The sequence below is a fragment of the Perca flavescens genome, chromosome 8, assembly GCF_004354835.1.
Source record: "Perca flavescens isolate YP-PL-M2 chromosome 8, PFLA_1.0, whole genome shotgun sequence".
NCBI lineage: Eukaryota > Metazoa > Chordata > Actinopteri > Perciformes > Percidae > Perca > Perca flavescens.
This window is the reverse complement of record NC_041338.1, coordinates 30,368,178-30,383,918: the sequence shown is the minus strand read 5'-3', so window position 1 is coordinate 30,383,918 and position 15,741 is coordinate 30,368,178. Positions and strand designations below refer to the sequence as shown.

Genomic DNA, 15,741 nt, shown 5'->3' with positions numbered 1-15,741 from the left:
ATTTGTATTTTCACAAAATAAGACTATAAGATTATAAAGACCAACCCTTTGTTGTCAGCCTTCTGCACTTTGACCCACTGCTCCACTTGCTCCAGAGCACTTCTCCTGCGCACCAGCTTGTGTGTGTCAGCAGGGGGCGGCGCTGGGGCCCTCTGGTACGTCCCCGCTGCGATCCCGTTGGGCTCCAGGATGGGGCTGGGCGTGGAAACGAGGCCGTTCCTCGTGCAAACGCTGGAGGGCAGCGTCGAGGCGGCTCGAGACGGTGCCCGGGACGGAACCCTGGACACAGGCGCTGAGGCCGACATGTGGTCCAACAGCGGGAGGGCAGAGGACGCAGGGTTGGAGGGGAGGGACATGTGTGTATCCATTTCCAGCGCTGTGCTTCCTACGGGCTGCTCCGACATGGTGGTGGCAGGAGAATCTTTGTGGAAGCTGCAGCGTTCATCTGCATCACGGTGAATGGGCTCCAGGAGAACCTCGTGGATGATGGGTCTGACGCCCTCAGAGTCTGCGCTCTTGTGGTTGTTTACGTGGTTCGTCTGCGGGGCAGCCTGCGGCTGCGACGTGTTAAATGTCTTGAACTTGTCAGATGGTCTGTGGAGAGTAGAGATTACAGGAAAAGCCTTGATGAATGTATGCCTTTTGACACTCATACTTTTTTGGAACTTTCTCTTCAACGTTGTGAGAGTTTCAGTCCTGAGTGAGGCAGGAAAGGAAGGCGAGGGGATAAATCAGACATGTGAGCTGGGAGAAGAGGAAAAACTAACAAAAGCAGCAGGGAGGAGAACAGAAAGTAAAATGACATGGGGAGGATAATGTTTATTCTCCTGTCTGGCACCCAACTGTTGACTTTGAAATTTTTGATTATACCCACGCTACACAAGAGAACCAGATGAATAACTATAGCTGACAGCCGGATTGCTTTCCTTAAACCTCTCAAAGGGATTTCAGTGGCTTTTACTTCCCTGATATGCCATGGACATCGTGTTCCACCATTTCAGGGGACTTTGTTACTGTTTTCGACTGTCACTTAAAAGAGAAACTTTTAGCCTCATCCAAAACTTTAAGGACAGGCCGTTTTAAAGCAGGGCAGATGACAAGCAAAGCTAGATTTAAACTAATTTTTAATTAAATCCCCTGTGACAAGAGAAATGTTAAGTTCTCTGAAATTCAATGAACCACACACCAAAGTTTACTTTAAGAAAATTAAATTAAACAGGTGCCGACATGCTCCCTGCCAGCAGCTGGTATCTGAAGATATTCAATATAAATTAGCACTATGATGACTGGTTAGTCCCTATTAGATTGTGTTGAATCTTACACTTCCCTTGGGACCAATACATTATCTATCAATCTAATCTAAATGAGGCATATAAGGCATTCTCTTTTAGTTTAAGAGTAGTTTGTTGTTAGCAATGCATCCCATCACTGTACAATAAATCTAAGAAAATGTGTTTGCATATTGTAAAAGTATACAAACTCTTGAAAAAGACGTGCAACATGCCAGCAAATAAAAACACTGTTATAGTTTGTTCAATAAGAAAATACTAAAAAAGTGGAAGTGTCTTCAGTTAACAATTCTGCCATTCATTAGCAACTAGTGTAGTCTTGTGGGATTTCCCCTTCCAAAAAAATGAACGAGCTGTGGGTGTCTGAGGCTGCCAATGAATGATGGGATGTATTTGATCTGTGCCACCTCCCCCCGTTAACATATGAATAATACATGGAGAAAGCGGCTGCTTGTTCAAAAGCAGCATTTCACAACACCAGAATGTATTCTGTGAAAGCAGGCAGACACTACGCTCATATACTATATCTTGGGGACTGGCACAGAGCTGTTAAAGCTGTAAACAGCCGAGTGGGATGTTTTAACATGAATCGTTTATAGTGACAAAAAGAGACAAGACAAATGGCAACACTTTCTAGGAAATATGTATTTATAGGATAGAACAACTGTAGCTATCGTAAACAGCAAGTATTTATAAACAATACAGTGTATAATAATATATTCCACACTGCATTGTTTATAAATAAAATTCTAAATTTTAGAAAATCTGCTGTAAGAATGTTAGGGGGTTTAAACATGATTAAGAGTAAAAAAAAATAATATGAATATGAATGAACATTTTACAATATGTCAGAAGCCTAATTAACTGGATAGCTACTGAATCAATGAAGTTTAATGTCAAAACTACATTTATTTTATAAACACAGGACAAAGGCCTAAACTAAGTTGTAGCAGTTGAACTTGATTAACAGGTGATCTCTGGGAAGTGTAGTACAAAATTGCCACAATTGCGTAAAATACGCATGGCACCAAAGATGGACTGATGGAAGAAGAACATTTGAAGGTAGTGAATGTATGTGTATGTTAGGTGTCTGTATATATTTGACTGAATTAGAGTATGTGTAAGTTTGTGTACTGTATGTGTTTCAGTCAGGCATACACTAGTGATTCCTAGTGTAATCCCAATTAGAGTTGGGACATTAATCAACTTTATATCTCAATAAAAACTACAAAAAGGTGACAAAAGGAACGTAGGAATCAAAATACAGGCAACAAACACAAGGGGGAGCTCATGCTGTGAGGTGGAAAATGCAATGCTTGTCAGTAGAAACAGAAAAAGTAAAGACTTATTGTTCTGTGTGTGTGTGTGTGTGGCTCTACCTGATGAATGTGTTGCTGTGGTTCTGCATCAGCGTGGCCGTGTGTGTGTGTGTGTGTGTGTGTGTGTGTGTGTGTGTGTATATGTGTGTAGCTCTACCTGATGAATGTGTTGCTGTGGTTTTGCATCAGCGTGGCCGTGTGTGTGGGTGTGTGTGTGTGTGTGTGTAGCTCTACCTGATGAGTGTGTTGCTGTGGTTCTGCATCAGCGTGGCTTGGTTCATGGCCATCAGCCAGGTGTTCATGTCCTCCTGGGTGTCAGCGCTGAAGTAATATGTCCGCATCCCGGTGTGCTCCGCCTGCGAGCCAATCACAGAGCTCTGCTTGTAAATGTACGAGCGCATACCAGTGTGGCTAGCCTATGGGAAGAGACAAGAGGCTAGGTCAGTGCCGTGGTCAGAGAGACAGAGAGAGATCAGCTGAGAGCTTCAGCTTTGGTCAAAGAGACAGGGAGATATCATGCTGTCCAACAAGAGAAACAACATCAAGGGCCACATAAGCATCGACCGATAAAGAGAGAGGCAATGAAGGGGACCACACAAAAGAAATACAGAGACAACAATGCCAGCCAGATACGACCAACAAAGCCACAACCTTTGACCAATGAGAGGAAAGATTCTTCGGTGCAATGGAGAATAGAATAGAAAATGTGAGTGTCAGAAAAAAGGACCCCAAAGTTTCCTCACAAACCTGTTTTTTTCCTGCTATTACAGCTTAGAAAACCTACTAAGGACATAGGGCAAATAACAGTTTACACACATAAAGAGTAACGTTATAATAGCTTTTATATATTTCTCAACGGTATATGTCGCAAAATAAGAAAGTAACATCAGTTACAGTTAGTGGTCTGGCATGGGAAAGCAGCACTGCAAAGAGGCTGTGTGAAAGGCAAGCCTGATTAGACACCATGAAAAGCTAATAGTAGTCTGTGGTTTAAGTGCTGAGCTCATGACAGGCATACTCAAATTTAAGATTAATATGTCTTTGTATGCACATTAAAACGGGCTATTAGTCATTGATCTAATACACTGTTGTTGGTGTGTGACAGTCGAGAGCACATCTGCCCCATTTCATCATCGGGATGGAGCCAAAGACAGTGTGTAGAATATCAAAAGAATCTATAATAAACTATACTGAAGGAAACATTGGGATGTGTGATGTTACAGAACTATTTCAAGCAGAGCCAACACAGGCGAGACACATACTCAATAATACTATACATTAGGTCTACTATTATGACAGAATTAGTTTTTCTATTTGAACCCTCGCTGAAGCCCAGTGTTATACGTACATCATCTGTGTTCAGTGCATCCAAACATTTATTTTGTGCTTTAGAAATGTACTAATCCATTTTTCTACTTTAACAATGGATACAATGACTGTTTTGATGTTTAAAGGAGGGGTCTTCAACGTTTTTTAAGCCAAGGACCACTTAACTGAAAGTGAGATGGATCAGGGACCCCCTATTAACCTAAAATTGACCTTAACCTAAATTAAATTGCATAATAAACTGGGCCTACAATAACATGTAGGGAGGCCTAAAGCCTTTATACACCTTATAGAAATTTTTGGTGCAAAAAATACTAACCTATTAAATCAATAATTGTTTTACTGTTAAACATAAATGTGGCACAATGAATCCCTAGGATTAGCTGTATCTGTGGATGGCTACATTGGTGACTAAATTATAGGCCAGTAAGCCTATCATTACTGTGTTTTTTTTTTTCTTCTTTTTTCACAAATAGGCCGATTTATATTTGCTAATAATATGTTGGATTCATGTTAAGACATTTTCATTTTTGACAAAACTTTCAAAAAAATGAACAATAATTTGGTGGCCCCCCTGCAGTAACTCTGAGGACCCCCTACGGGTCCAGGACCCTCTGTTGAAGATCTCTGGTTCAAAGTGAAAGGGGTCGTTCATAGTAACAAACCCCCGATTCCACAACTTTTAGTTTGAACGTCTTTCAGCTCATTGTTTTGCAGCACCCATCAACCTCGTTTCAAGCTGCAGCAGGCTGCCGTTTTTAGCAGAAGAGCTCATAATAACCCAGCATAAACTTCCTGACAAGCACCAACTGCCAATTTAGTAACTACATAGACTGAACATAGACCATCACAGAGCTAAAAAGACACTAAATATTGGACTTATTTTCATCAGGTGGCCAGAAACATGTCTTCAAATGAACGTTAATGTTGCTCCTTGTCTCATAGAAATGTGTATATAAGCAACTGTTTGCTAACACTTCCACTATACCACTTCATAAGGTAATATTTTCATGTTTACAGCTTGTTCCGCTGCCGCCAGGTGACAAAAAATCTGTGACGCAGCTTTAACTTACCATTTTAAGTAGGCCTACCTACTTTCTCTCAACAATTCCATACATCTACAGAGTGCCTTCCTCTGCATCCCAGAGACCACATGAAAAGTAGTTATATTCAAAAGGTTATTCACTTCGTGTAGTTTGAGAGAGCAGTAATACTAGCGATAGCACAGTAACTGCAGGAAAGGCGGAGAGTTTTTTTTTTTTCCTCCAGCCGACGGGAAATGAGAGCTGCTTCTTTCTTAAAAAATCAACATGTTTCTGGCTGCAATGCATTCCGGTCTACTGAGACTACCATCAGTACAGACGTTGGTATCTCTGCTCCTCCAACTATGGATTTCTGCCTTTAAATGTATGCGATTCCAGAGAGAAGTCCTTGAGAGGCTGACGCCAAGACGTTCACTGTTTGATAATTCGTATAGGCAGAAAATCTTCCTGTGACTGGAGTCGTTTTTTGGCTGTGCTAAAAATATCTCAACATGATGTTAATGATGATATTATAATTGGCTAGCTATCCACAGGGATAAGAAAACACACCATCAAACCACAGAAATGGCCAAGAAATCCAAGGAACAGTACATCACTAACAGCTGCTTAATTAATAGCGCATAAGTGTTCTTTATCCTTGATAAAGACGTCCTTGCTGTGAGTGGGGTTATTAGAGGCCCTTTTAAAGTGAGTTGCACTCCATTGAGGACAGCACAGATCTATAAATGTCCCACTTTGCCCTTTCCTTCCTTCCTTCCTTCATTCAGTCAGTGTTTCGGTGGCTGGGATCGGAAGACAAATGAGAGCACCCACTCAACAACAGATGCATGCATATGAAAAGTAATTAAACGCTAAATATTCCCTACCCTAATTCATTCACTGAATAATAAATGCAGGATAACAAGTGTGTGGTGGGTTCTGCAGCGGCTTGCAAACATTTCACTGTAATTTCTTTATTTGGTTTATATTGTGATGAAATAAGATGCAATTCCGCAGCAATTCGGCTTCTCGTGTGCAGCGCGATGACAGTCGGAAACACACAAAACACCACACCCACCCGTGTAGTATAATGTACACGCTAAACACGTTCATGAATAATGCAAACAAAGACTATCCCCCCCTGCTGTTCTATCTCTGATACTATAACGTCTGAATAAACCCCAACACACAGAAACAGACATGTACACAAACAAACAGAAATGCTCCCATTCCTGCATCCCTTCCAGGTTCCTTAACAGCTGCCCTCTGAGACCACTGCCGTCTGGCTGCTCAAACAAGCTCAATTCACACATAAAATTACTGTAACTATAATTTCCTTACTCACCATGCTCAAGTATGTACTCGATGCTGATCCTGGTACATTATAAATATCTGGGAGTTGATTGCACCGCTCACTTGATCCGTTCAAGTCCTAATAACCTTGTGCAGTAGCTCTTCGGTGATGGTAAAATGCTTCATTTAGTGCCTTTAAATGACTACAATACCACATAATCGACAAAGAGATTAGTGGTTTTGTTAGGGCTACAGTGGTGCTGATATTCTTTTCTACCAGCTAGTTCACATTATTTTCCTCTCATGAAAATTAATTCCACATTAGATGTGCTGACTGAGCAGAAACCTGGATCCTAATGAACTTGGTCTGTGGTTTCCGATCATCATTCAGGGCTATACAGATGTGCATCTGAACCAAACACTAAAGCAGCTGATTACACTGATTACTTCACGTATTGGAATACTACAGTACACTGTAACTACTGTGAAAGCTCTAATCACACTGTAAAACAGCATACAACATAATTAAAAGGTATCATAATATATCAAAATATATCTACAATTTGGTACACTGCGTTCTCCCTCTGCGGGGTCTTGGCATTTGATGAGTAGATGTGATTTGTAATTCTGATCCTGTCTCCCTGAAGGCTTTCTGATTACTTAAATCAGCTGGAGTAATGTTACCTACCCAGGAAAACAACAGATGTGGTCACGCACAGGGCTCAGTCAGCCTGTCACAGTTAGGCATGAAGATGTGTTTAGAGGAGAGGAAACAGGAATGGAAACTACTTAGCAAACATTCATCTTAAAAAACGAATACATCCAAAAACACCCTGAAAGTCTTGACGAAAGGAATAACGGCATCCTCAGGAAGCAGCTGTCAAAACATGTCTGCTCACTCCCCATCAACATTCTGACAGACTCTCATAGCTACAATGGGACAGGCCTCTTGATGAGAAACAGAGGACTGCGGCGCTAGTCAGATGTTTCGGGCACGTGCAGAGATATTGGCATGCATGTGCAGTGAACACACACAGTACAGAGAAACAGACACACACTTGTGCTGTAATATGTTGACTAAACTAAATTCAAACCCTAAGCGGAATCCAAAAAAACTTTAACCAAAGACTACCTATAATTGTTACCCTTATTCCAAAAAATCCTGTTCACATCTTGTTTTGAAGAGAATACTGGCCAAAAACGACTTCACGTTGCAGACAATGTCACAAAGTACAGTACACACCCGTAACCTCCACCAGACCATACACACATTTAAAAGCTTTGATTTTTCCCTATTTTAGTTACATCAGGACACACACACACACACACACACACACACACACACACACACGATAGAGCCAAACTCCAACACACCACCAGTGGTCTAAAATAACACTGAGAGACCCTGCCTCTCTTTAGCAGGAATGCTGAGTGGGTCATTCAGCTCTGAGTGCGTGACCGATACACCTACACACTGAATTCATACACAGCTAAGCCTCATTTTTCTCTTTGTGGTTTGTGTCTGTGTGGGTGTTTTAAGGGTGTTCCCGATTATTTGTTTTCTCCACTAAATTGTTTAATGACGCTTAATGGAAAAATACGAAAAAGTCCCTCTCGCCATCTATTTCACCAGCGTCTAGCCGTCCTGACTTCCTTCCTCTCCACCTATCGCTTCCTCTCTTTATTCCCTTTTAATTCTCCAGCCCTAATCACTTTCCTTCCCTTTCTGTGTTCTCTCTCCTTCAGCCTCTTTTTTTCAACAAACTGAGAAAAAAAAAAAAATCTCACGACTTGCACTCAGAAAGGCCTACAATAATGTCGGCCCTTTTCCTGTGGACAGCCCCAGACAAACACACACACACACACACACACACACACACACACACACACACACACACACACACACACACACACACACACACACACACACACACACACACACTTTGTCAGGGCGCTATTTAAAGAGTCATTGTGCTCATAAAGATAAGCCTCAGCAACCAGAGCACCACAAAGCTCCAGATAAGGTACATTCTCCTAAACTTGCAACTGTGGAAATTTAATTTACACTGAAAAACATCCAAATGGAAACAAAAATTGCTTGTGGGTGTCTCGGTTTTAAATAATGCCTGCTTTAAGAAAATATGCCTGTATATACGGAAGTTAGAGTATAACATGTTTCTCTATTTCAAAATTCCCTTAAGCAGCTGCTGCTTTGAAAAAACAACATTTTTTTGTGACTGATGGGTTGCATAGCCTGCATCTGTGAAAGATCTCCTACGGTACATTGTTTTTCCGCTCTTCATTTCTGGAAAAGTAGTGCGAGGTGACTTGAGTTCCAAATAAAGTTTTTTTCTCCACGCCATCAGAAAACTGCATGCTGGTACAGTAGATGTGACAGATGGAGGAGACAGCGAGAGCGGCACATAGATGAACGATAAGCCCCACACCAGATAAGCCAAATACAAAGACTCATATTGCGATAACGAGGATGGGGTGAGAGGGAGAGAGAGAGAGTATAGAAGGGGGAAAAAGACTGAGGGGGAATTAAATAATACAGAGAACACTGAAATAAAAACACAACACAACCACGTCAGCCAAAAGGACAGGTTATTCTCAAAACATGCATCAAAAACCAACAGAGGAATATACAAGGCTGCTGTATATTCGGTCAGGTTTGGACCCAAAAAAGCCACACCAACGGCAGACAACAAAGATATATAACGTTGACATCTGGCAACGTGAGAGCTGGAATAGAATAGAATACCTATTTATGGGCGGACTGTCACTGGGCGACGCGACACACTCACAGGGAGAGAGGGAAGTCCCAGTCGAGCAGCCAACCAATGGGAAGAGAGGGAAGAGGATTCAGTGAATAGGGGAAAGGGGGGTGGAGGGAGGAAGGGTCGTCGAAGCCTGAAGGTTTCATTTTTGGCGTCATGATGTGTATAGGTCGAGTTGGTAGTCAATGGGTGCAGCATTCACACACCATCAAATAATACCCACCCGATCCCACTGGTGTGGGTTACAGACCTGGGTTTAGCAGCATTTTAAATTATTTGAAATAGGAGTTTGAACCTGCTTTGACCAGTTATTAGCTTATAATAATGATGTTACTTTTATCAAACCTATTAATAAAAATATCATGACAACACACCCTTTTTACAAGGTAACTCATGTGAAAGACATGTGACTTCAGCATGCTATAACATTTAATGGACTGTGAAAAAAATATTTTCCCACTTTGAGGAGAAACTGACTACTATATTTTGACTTATATCATAGCCAGGAAGCTACATAGTCCACACTTCTGGTTCTAACAATGTTCAGCAACTTTCTAATGCCCACTGGGCTTGTAGCATACACCAGTTGGTGCTCTCTCCAGTTACCTAGCTCACCAGGCAGTAACTTTCATAGAGCGTTTCGACCCTAAAACGTGGCGCCCCTTTGAAGCAATCCTCTCAAGTGCCGCTTTATGACCCTCCTCCTATGGCACTCCACCAGTATTATCTTCTTGTCTTCTGGGATCCACAACACAATGTGTAGATGTAGGGAGGTATGGACCACATCTGGAAACTGCAGCTTCCATCCGACATCAACCTTCATCTCCCAAGACCTTACCCACCATCCTGCCATTGGCAGTTTGGTGGGTTTTGGCCTGTGGGACGTGCCTGGCTTGGTTCCCTTCTGAGGCATGGTCTACTGTAATAACCTCTAAATTCACTGGCTGCTTTATCTGACTTTATATCTGCAATATATCATCTAAGACCAGCGAGACTTTGTCATGACGCCATCTCTACCGGCCCTGGGTTAGCCTTGTCTTGCACCCTGTCAGTATGCGCGCTAGCGTCCCGTTGCTGCTGCAGAGTTTACAGCCAGCCCCCATGTGTGAAAATGTGCTGAGGAAAGAGTGTCACATACTGACAGCAGCAGGAATACGAAGTGGAAAGCATCTAATCTCCACAACTCTGCCCAGGTTACCTTCCTACTGAGCAGCTCCCACATAGTCCAGGACCCCTGCATGCCTAGCCCAACTGCTTTTGATCTTCTTGAATCCTCCTTTACTTCCTCCTGGGTCATGGTGCACCTGCCCCATGTGTTAGCTTTCTCCCACTGATTATAATACATTGGACCAAGGCCCTTTCTGTCGTGCGGCTTCAGAGAGCTTGTTGCCTGGTTTATGGCTGAATTTGCTGCCCGTTTCCAGCATGGCACACACATGGATCCTTTGAGTATCTGAATGTTGCCAGAGCTCTACAATTTGCCACCTTTTACCGCCATTCTTCTACCACTGATGATAACGGAATCTGTGGCTCGCCTGATCTAATGTTGGGACCCACAGGGGGAAAAGCGTGGGGGGATATCTGACCATCTCTGAAAGTGCTTGTTTATTTTTTTTCTCTCTAGGTCTGTTGGAACATACCCAGCCTGTCCAGTTTGCAGCGACTCAGTCGTTGACATTAGCGAATATTTACGTATTTGAAGACTCAGACACTAAGTCCACATTATTATCCAAAGGACTTTTAAGCAGTGAGAAGATCGGGGGATATGTGTCCTACTCAAACATGTCACTTTATGTAATAAACCGGGTCAAAAGTTAAATCAAACTTGATGACAAAAAAACAAATGGCTGCCTGTGGGGCCAGAAAAACTTGTGTGCATACACATTTTTAATCTATGAATAAAGTGAAAGCCTAATTGCACATGAGTGCAAACTCAGTTGTGGCTGTTGTGAGGTTTGTCTGCCTCTTGACTTCAAACAAAAGACTTCACTGCCTCAGGGAATGGAGAAGCTTCATTCCATTCCAGAGCAGCTTGTCTGTCTCAATAAAGACACTGACAGACATTCAGTGGTAAGAGACATCGCTACAACAGGTGGTGAGTGCTGCACAAAGCGGAGGAGTGGCTGGGTGGGAGGGTAGGCAGGGCTATCATTGTAGGAAGATGTTGATCTGTTTTATTAACTGCCTTTCAAAAAATTCAATATAGGTATTTTATTTTGCCATAATGGCAATATCAATTAGGTGACTGCTAAAAACTATTATATATTATGAATGAGAAGGAATACAAAAAAACAAAGCCATTTAACTGATCGTCATTGCTGTGAGCCCAGTTATAAAAGGCTCTCAGAAATGTGTGTGTTCAAAGGCACACATACAGATATGTTTGTTCAAAAGAGATGAATACACAAAATATATATAACTCAAAAAGTATGCTTGACAATAAAGCTCGGGGGTAAATATCTGCAGGCCACCAAACCTGCAAGTCGACATACAGTGTAACAGGTGTTATGGTAGTATTCTGTTGTAAAAAGGCAGCTAGTTTTTAGTATTATTTCTATTTAACCTCTCTGTCATTAACAATATAAACCACTTGGTGGAATCTAATGAAAAGTGCTTTAAATAGCATGAAGGGTTACAGTTTTAGCATATGGGCCTTAAGTGTGAATAACGCCTGAGTATTCAAAATATTGTTTTCGAGTTTCCTGAATCTGGAAGTACTCCATGCATCATGTTCAAAAGTCTCAATGGCATCAAATCAACTTTAAAGTGTGCGGGATACTGTAGCACTCAATCACAATCTCAATAACAGAAACGTTCATGATGTGAGATAAACAGAAACACACAGTTCCAATTTGACTAATTTTTTTATTCCTATTCTGGCTTGACCTTCAAGTTTACGGCGGCGTGTTTGGTTGGAATTGAGGTTTCATGACCTTGTAGCAATCAATCTGCGCTGCATTACTTCTTCGTTTCAGAGGGAATCATTCCTTGTTTTGTTTTCAATCCAAAAGCTGAAATAGGTGATACACACACACATGCACACACACACCAAAACAAAAAAAACTAAAAACTAAAACTATCACGTCAGAGAAAGTGAATCAAAGATATGAGTCAGCACAGACTAGTCTGTAGAACAAAGAGAGGCGTACCTTGAAGGCATACTTGCGGCTTATGTGGTCCTCAGGTCCCACGGGTGAAATGACATAGCTGGGCAGAGGAATACTGCCCAGGACCAATTCCTCTCTGCTGTCTGGAGATAGAGAGAGAGAGAGAGATGGCAGGACGAATGGGGGGAGAGGAAGGGAGGGAGTAGATAACCAGGGTGAGGAAGGTGAGAAAAGGAGCGAGAGATATGGAGGAAAGGAAAGGAGCAAGAGATTAAATATCACTCATCACCCACTAATTTCATCTCTGCCTGCCACCGGTATCATAACACTCACACACACACTCACATAAACACACTTGTGTGCCGTCATTCATACCACGGTGTTGTGCCAAACAGTAAATGACCACTCTGGTATCCCTATCTCACAGAGTTGAAGCTGGCCTGGTCCAACTGGCAGCCAGCCGCCATTCCTCTGCCCCATCCGGTTCACATACTGAGATCATAGTAAACACACACACACACACACACACGCACGCACATCTATATTTGTAAGGACCGTCATTGTCCTCAACCTTTTACCTTAACCCTCAACCAGAACTTTGAAGAGTAAGGACTGCTAAAAATGTCCTTCCAAACCCATCCTTACTCTCAAGTTCTAAAACTCAAATTGGTCCTCACAAAGATATAAAGTGCAAACACAAACACACAAATGTATGCAACCAGAATAAGTCTTGTCGTAATTAATTCACACATCTATGAATAAATATCTACCAGTATTGTGTTATCCACTGAACATTGTGACAGCGTGCTAGAATGTGTATGTGCACGTGCGTGTGTGTGTTTGTGTGTGTGTACACAATGATTACCACACGGTAAAATTTTGTAATGGTATGAAAATATGTGTGCACGCCCCCTGTGCGTCTGTGTGGGTGTTTGGCCTGGGAGGTGATAAGGCGGCACGTTGGATTAAAGGGGTAATTGGTTAAAAATAATTCAAGGACCTTTGAAGGAGACATTCCCTAAATGGTGGGCGAGACGGTGTCTTTTTATCTACTTTGTCCAGTCTGTCTCACACACACACACACACACACACACACACACACACACACACACACACACACACACACACACACACACACACACACACACACACACACACACAACCACCCACACCCACACCCACTGAGCAGACCAAACGGTGGCAAGTGAAATTAGATAGCATCCAAACAGCATATTGGCAAAATGTTGCCTCTCGTTAAATATTAATTTTCTTATGAGGATTTAGGGTCTAAGAATAGAGGGTGAGGACTGTAAAAGAGAGAAGAGGAAGAAACCAGGGATGTATCCAGGATTTTAGAAATACTGAGATCATTAGTCCACAACTGACTTGTTTTTCTTTCTGGCCATAAGTCCGGAACCCCGGAGAAACTTGGGTTACTATTGTATATGACAAAGAAAACAGGATTCTCATATTTGAGAAGCTGAAGTCAGAGAATATGTTGCTTTTTTTTTTACTTAAAAGATGGCTGAAACAATAAATTGAAAGAGTCAATAATAGTCATCGATAGACTACACATACACAAATAAAGCTAATAATGAAGAAGAAAAAAGAGAGATGGGAGGTTTTGTCGTTTGTGTAATAACCAGGGATGCACAGAGAGGATGAGTGGTGCTGCAGATCAAGTGTTTTCATGTCGAGAGGAGAAACCTCTGAACTGAGAGAAAAAGATGGAGAAAAAAAGAGAAAAAGAAACGACAGAGAATTGATTTCACCCTTCGAGGCGAGGAGGCAGAGGAGCGTGTCCCAAAAGGTTCGGTTAAGAATATGGAGATGAAAAGAAAGGCGTGGAGAGGCAGATAAAGACAGCCAGGGCATGGAGACAGATGGTGAGGGAGGGAAGGTGATGGTGTGTGATGTAGCTGACTGTGTGTCCATATCTCTCCATGCGTTTGAGCCCAGTAACTCACCGAGTAAAATCAGATTAATGCCCGCCCAGATTGAATCACTGGCTCTTTTGTCAGCTGCAGTTCATTTCAAATCCAGCACCACGAGAGTCCAATACAAACATTTGAACTTTGTTCAAACCTTTTTTGTTGAAAGCTGTATATATTTTTTTATCCTCCAAAGACAAATATTTTCCCCTGGTAGTCTGTATTTCCCTCAATTTAAAGCCAAGAAAGAGTAGAGGATATATACATATATTTGGGTGATTTAGTTTTTAGTTTTTGGAATAGCAAAAAGTCTTTATCAGGCTGCATTTACACCAAATCAGGCGTTGCTGCGATTAGCGCAGGTTTGTGCAGTGGTGTGTGGTTGTCACTTACAGTAGGTCCATTTGTGTCTCCATTGTGTTCCTCACTCCACTGTGTTTTGTCTGATCGCTGGTAGGTTCCGTGATTGGCTTTGTTTTTGCATCAGGACCTGATCCCCTCAGGTCCCCACGCCGCAGCCTAAACACACTACCCACTCTAATGACCGCATTCACCGCAATGCCTGATTTGGTGGGAATGCAGCCTTAGAAACATGTTAAACCGATTTGTCTTGCAACACTAGATAGGTGCTAATGAGTGTGAGATTACTCAACAGTGAATTCTACTTTTATGGAAGCAACCTTTTGTGAACTCAGGTGCTTCGTCATTTTTTCACACACCAGCAAGACACCTGCAGGATACAATCCAGTCTAATTCAAAAGCCAGTCAATAGATCCTACCCGTGTGCAACTCATAACCTTCAGGTTTTGTTGAGACTTTCTGGGAGGTCTTGATTCAATGAATGTGTTTTTGCTACTTTGTCCTTACCTGAATGCGTGATTGTGGGGGAGCGGGAGACACAAAGAGGCAGGGGGTGGAACAGGTAGTAAGTAGAAATTTTAACCATTTTCTCCATGTGATAGTTCCAGTCAACATTACACACAGAGACTCACCTTTGTAGTAGAACAGACAGAAATCAGCCAAGACGAACCACTTCCTCTTCCAAAGACGCATCCCAGAGCTGTCCTGCAGGGACAAAGAAGGGGTAAAGACTGTAAGTAATGAATGAATGAATAATGACACAGAAAGTAGCCCAAATTGGAGGACATAACAAGAAAGAGTAGACAGATGTCCTAAATATGAAAGGGGGAGGGGGGGGGAATGAGAAAGATGAAGGGAGAGTTAGAGATAGAAAAGAGTAGCGAGGGACAGGGGACACAGTAAGGAAGCAGAAGTAATGAAAGCAAGAGTGAGGTGGATATGAGCAGAGATGAAGAGAGTGAACAAGGAAGAGAGAGAGAGAGAGAGGGGGGGGAAGGGAGTGATCATTTGTCCTCGTTCACTGGCTCGCTGGGCCTGCCACGGCTGCTTTACTGCCCGCTTCGTCTTTTATGTTCCCTGGCTGAAAATGGTGCCGTTTGAAGAGAAGAGGAGATCCAGAAGGGATGAAATCACCACAAACACAGATACATGCAGCTCCTTTGTAACCCCCGTGTGGGCATGTGAGGGAGTAAATGGCCTCCTGTGATAGTGTGTGTCTGTGTAAATATGTGTACATTTATGTTCCCCTGTCTGCATTTAAAAGTGTTTTTTTCTAATTAAAACATAATTGCTCTGCACAAATAGACTGCATGA

General features: G+C 42.2%; 1 protein-coding gene across 6 annotated transcripts in view; it reads right to left on the bottom strand.

Annotated features, from left to right (window-relative positions):
• Positions 1-15,741, bottom strand: part of LOC114559918 (pleckstrin homology domain-containing family A member 7) — a 156,044-nt gene that overhangs the window by 22,316 nt on the left and 117,987 nt on the right. For 4 of the 6 annotated variants that reach the window (XM_028584949.1, XM_028584950.1, XM_028584951.1 and 1 more), the window contains 4 exons: positions 15,060-15,132; positions 12,179-12,279; positions 2,843-3,024; positions 46-594 (listed from right to left, as the gene is read on the bottom strand). In XM_028584949.1, coding sequence (XP_028440750.1) covers positions 46-594; positions 2,843-3,024; positions 12,179-12,279; positions 15,060-15,132 — 905 coding nt within the window. Of the gene's footprint in view, positions 1-45; positions 595-2,842; positions 3,025-5,007; positions 5,376-12,178; positions 12,280-15,059; positions 15,133-15,741 lie in introns of those variants that run through there. The other 2 variants (XM_028584954.1, XM_028584953.1) reach the window with 2 other exon arrangements.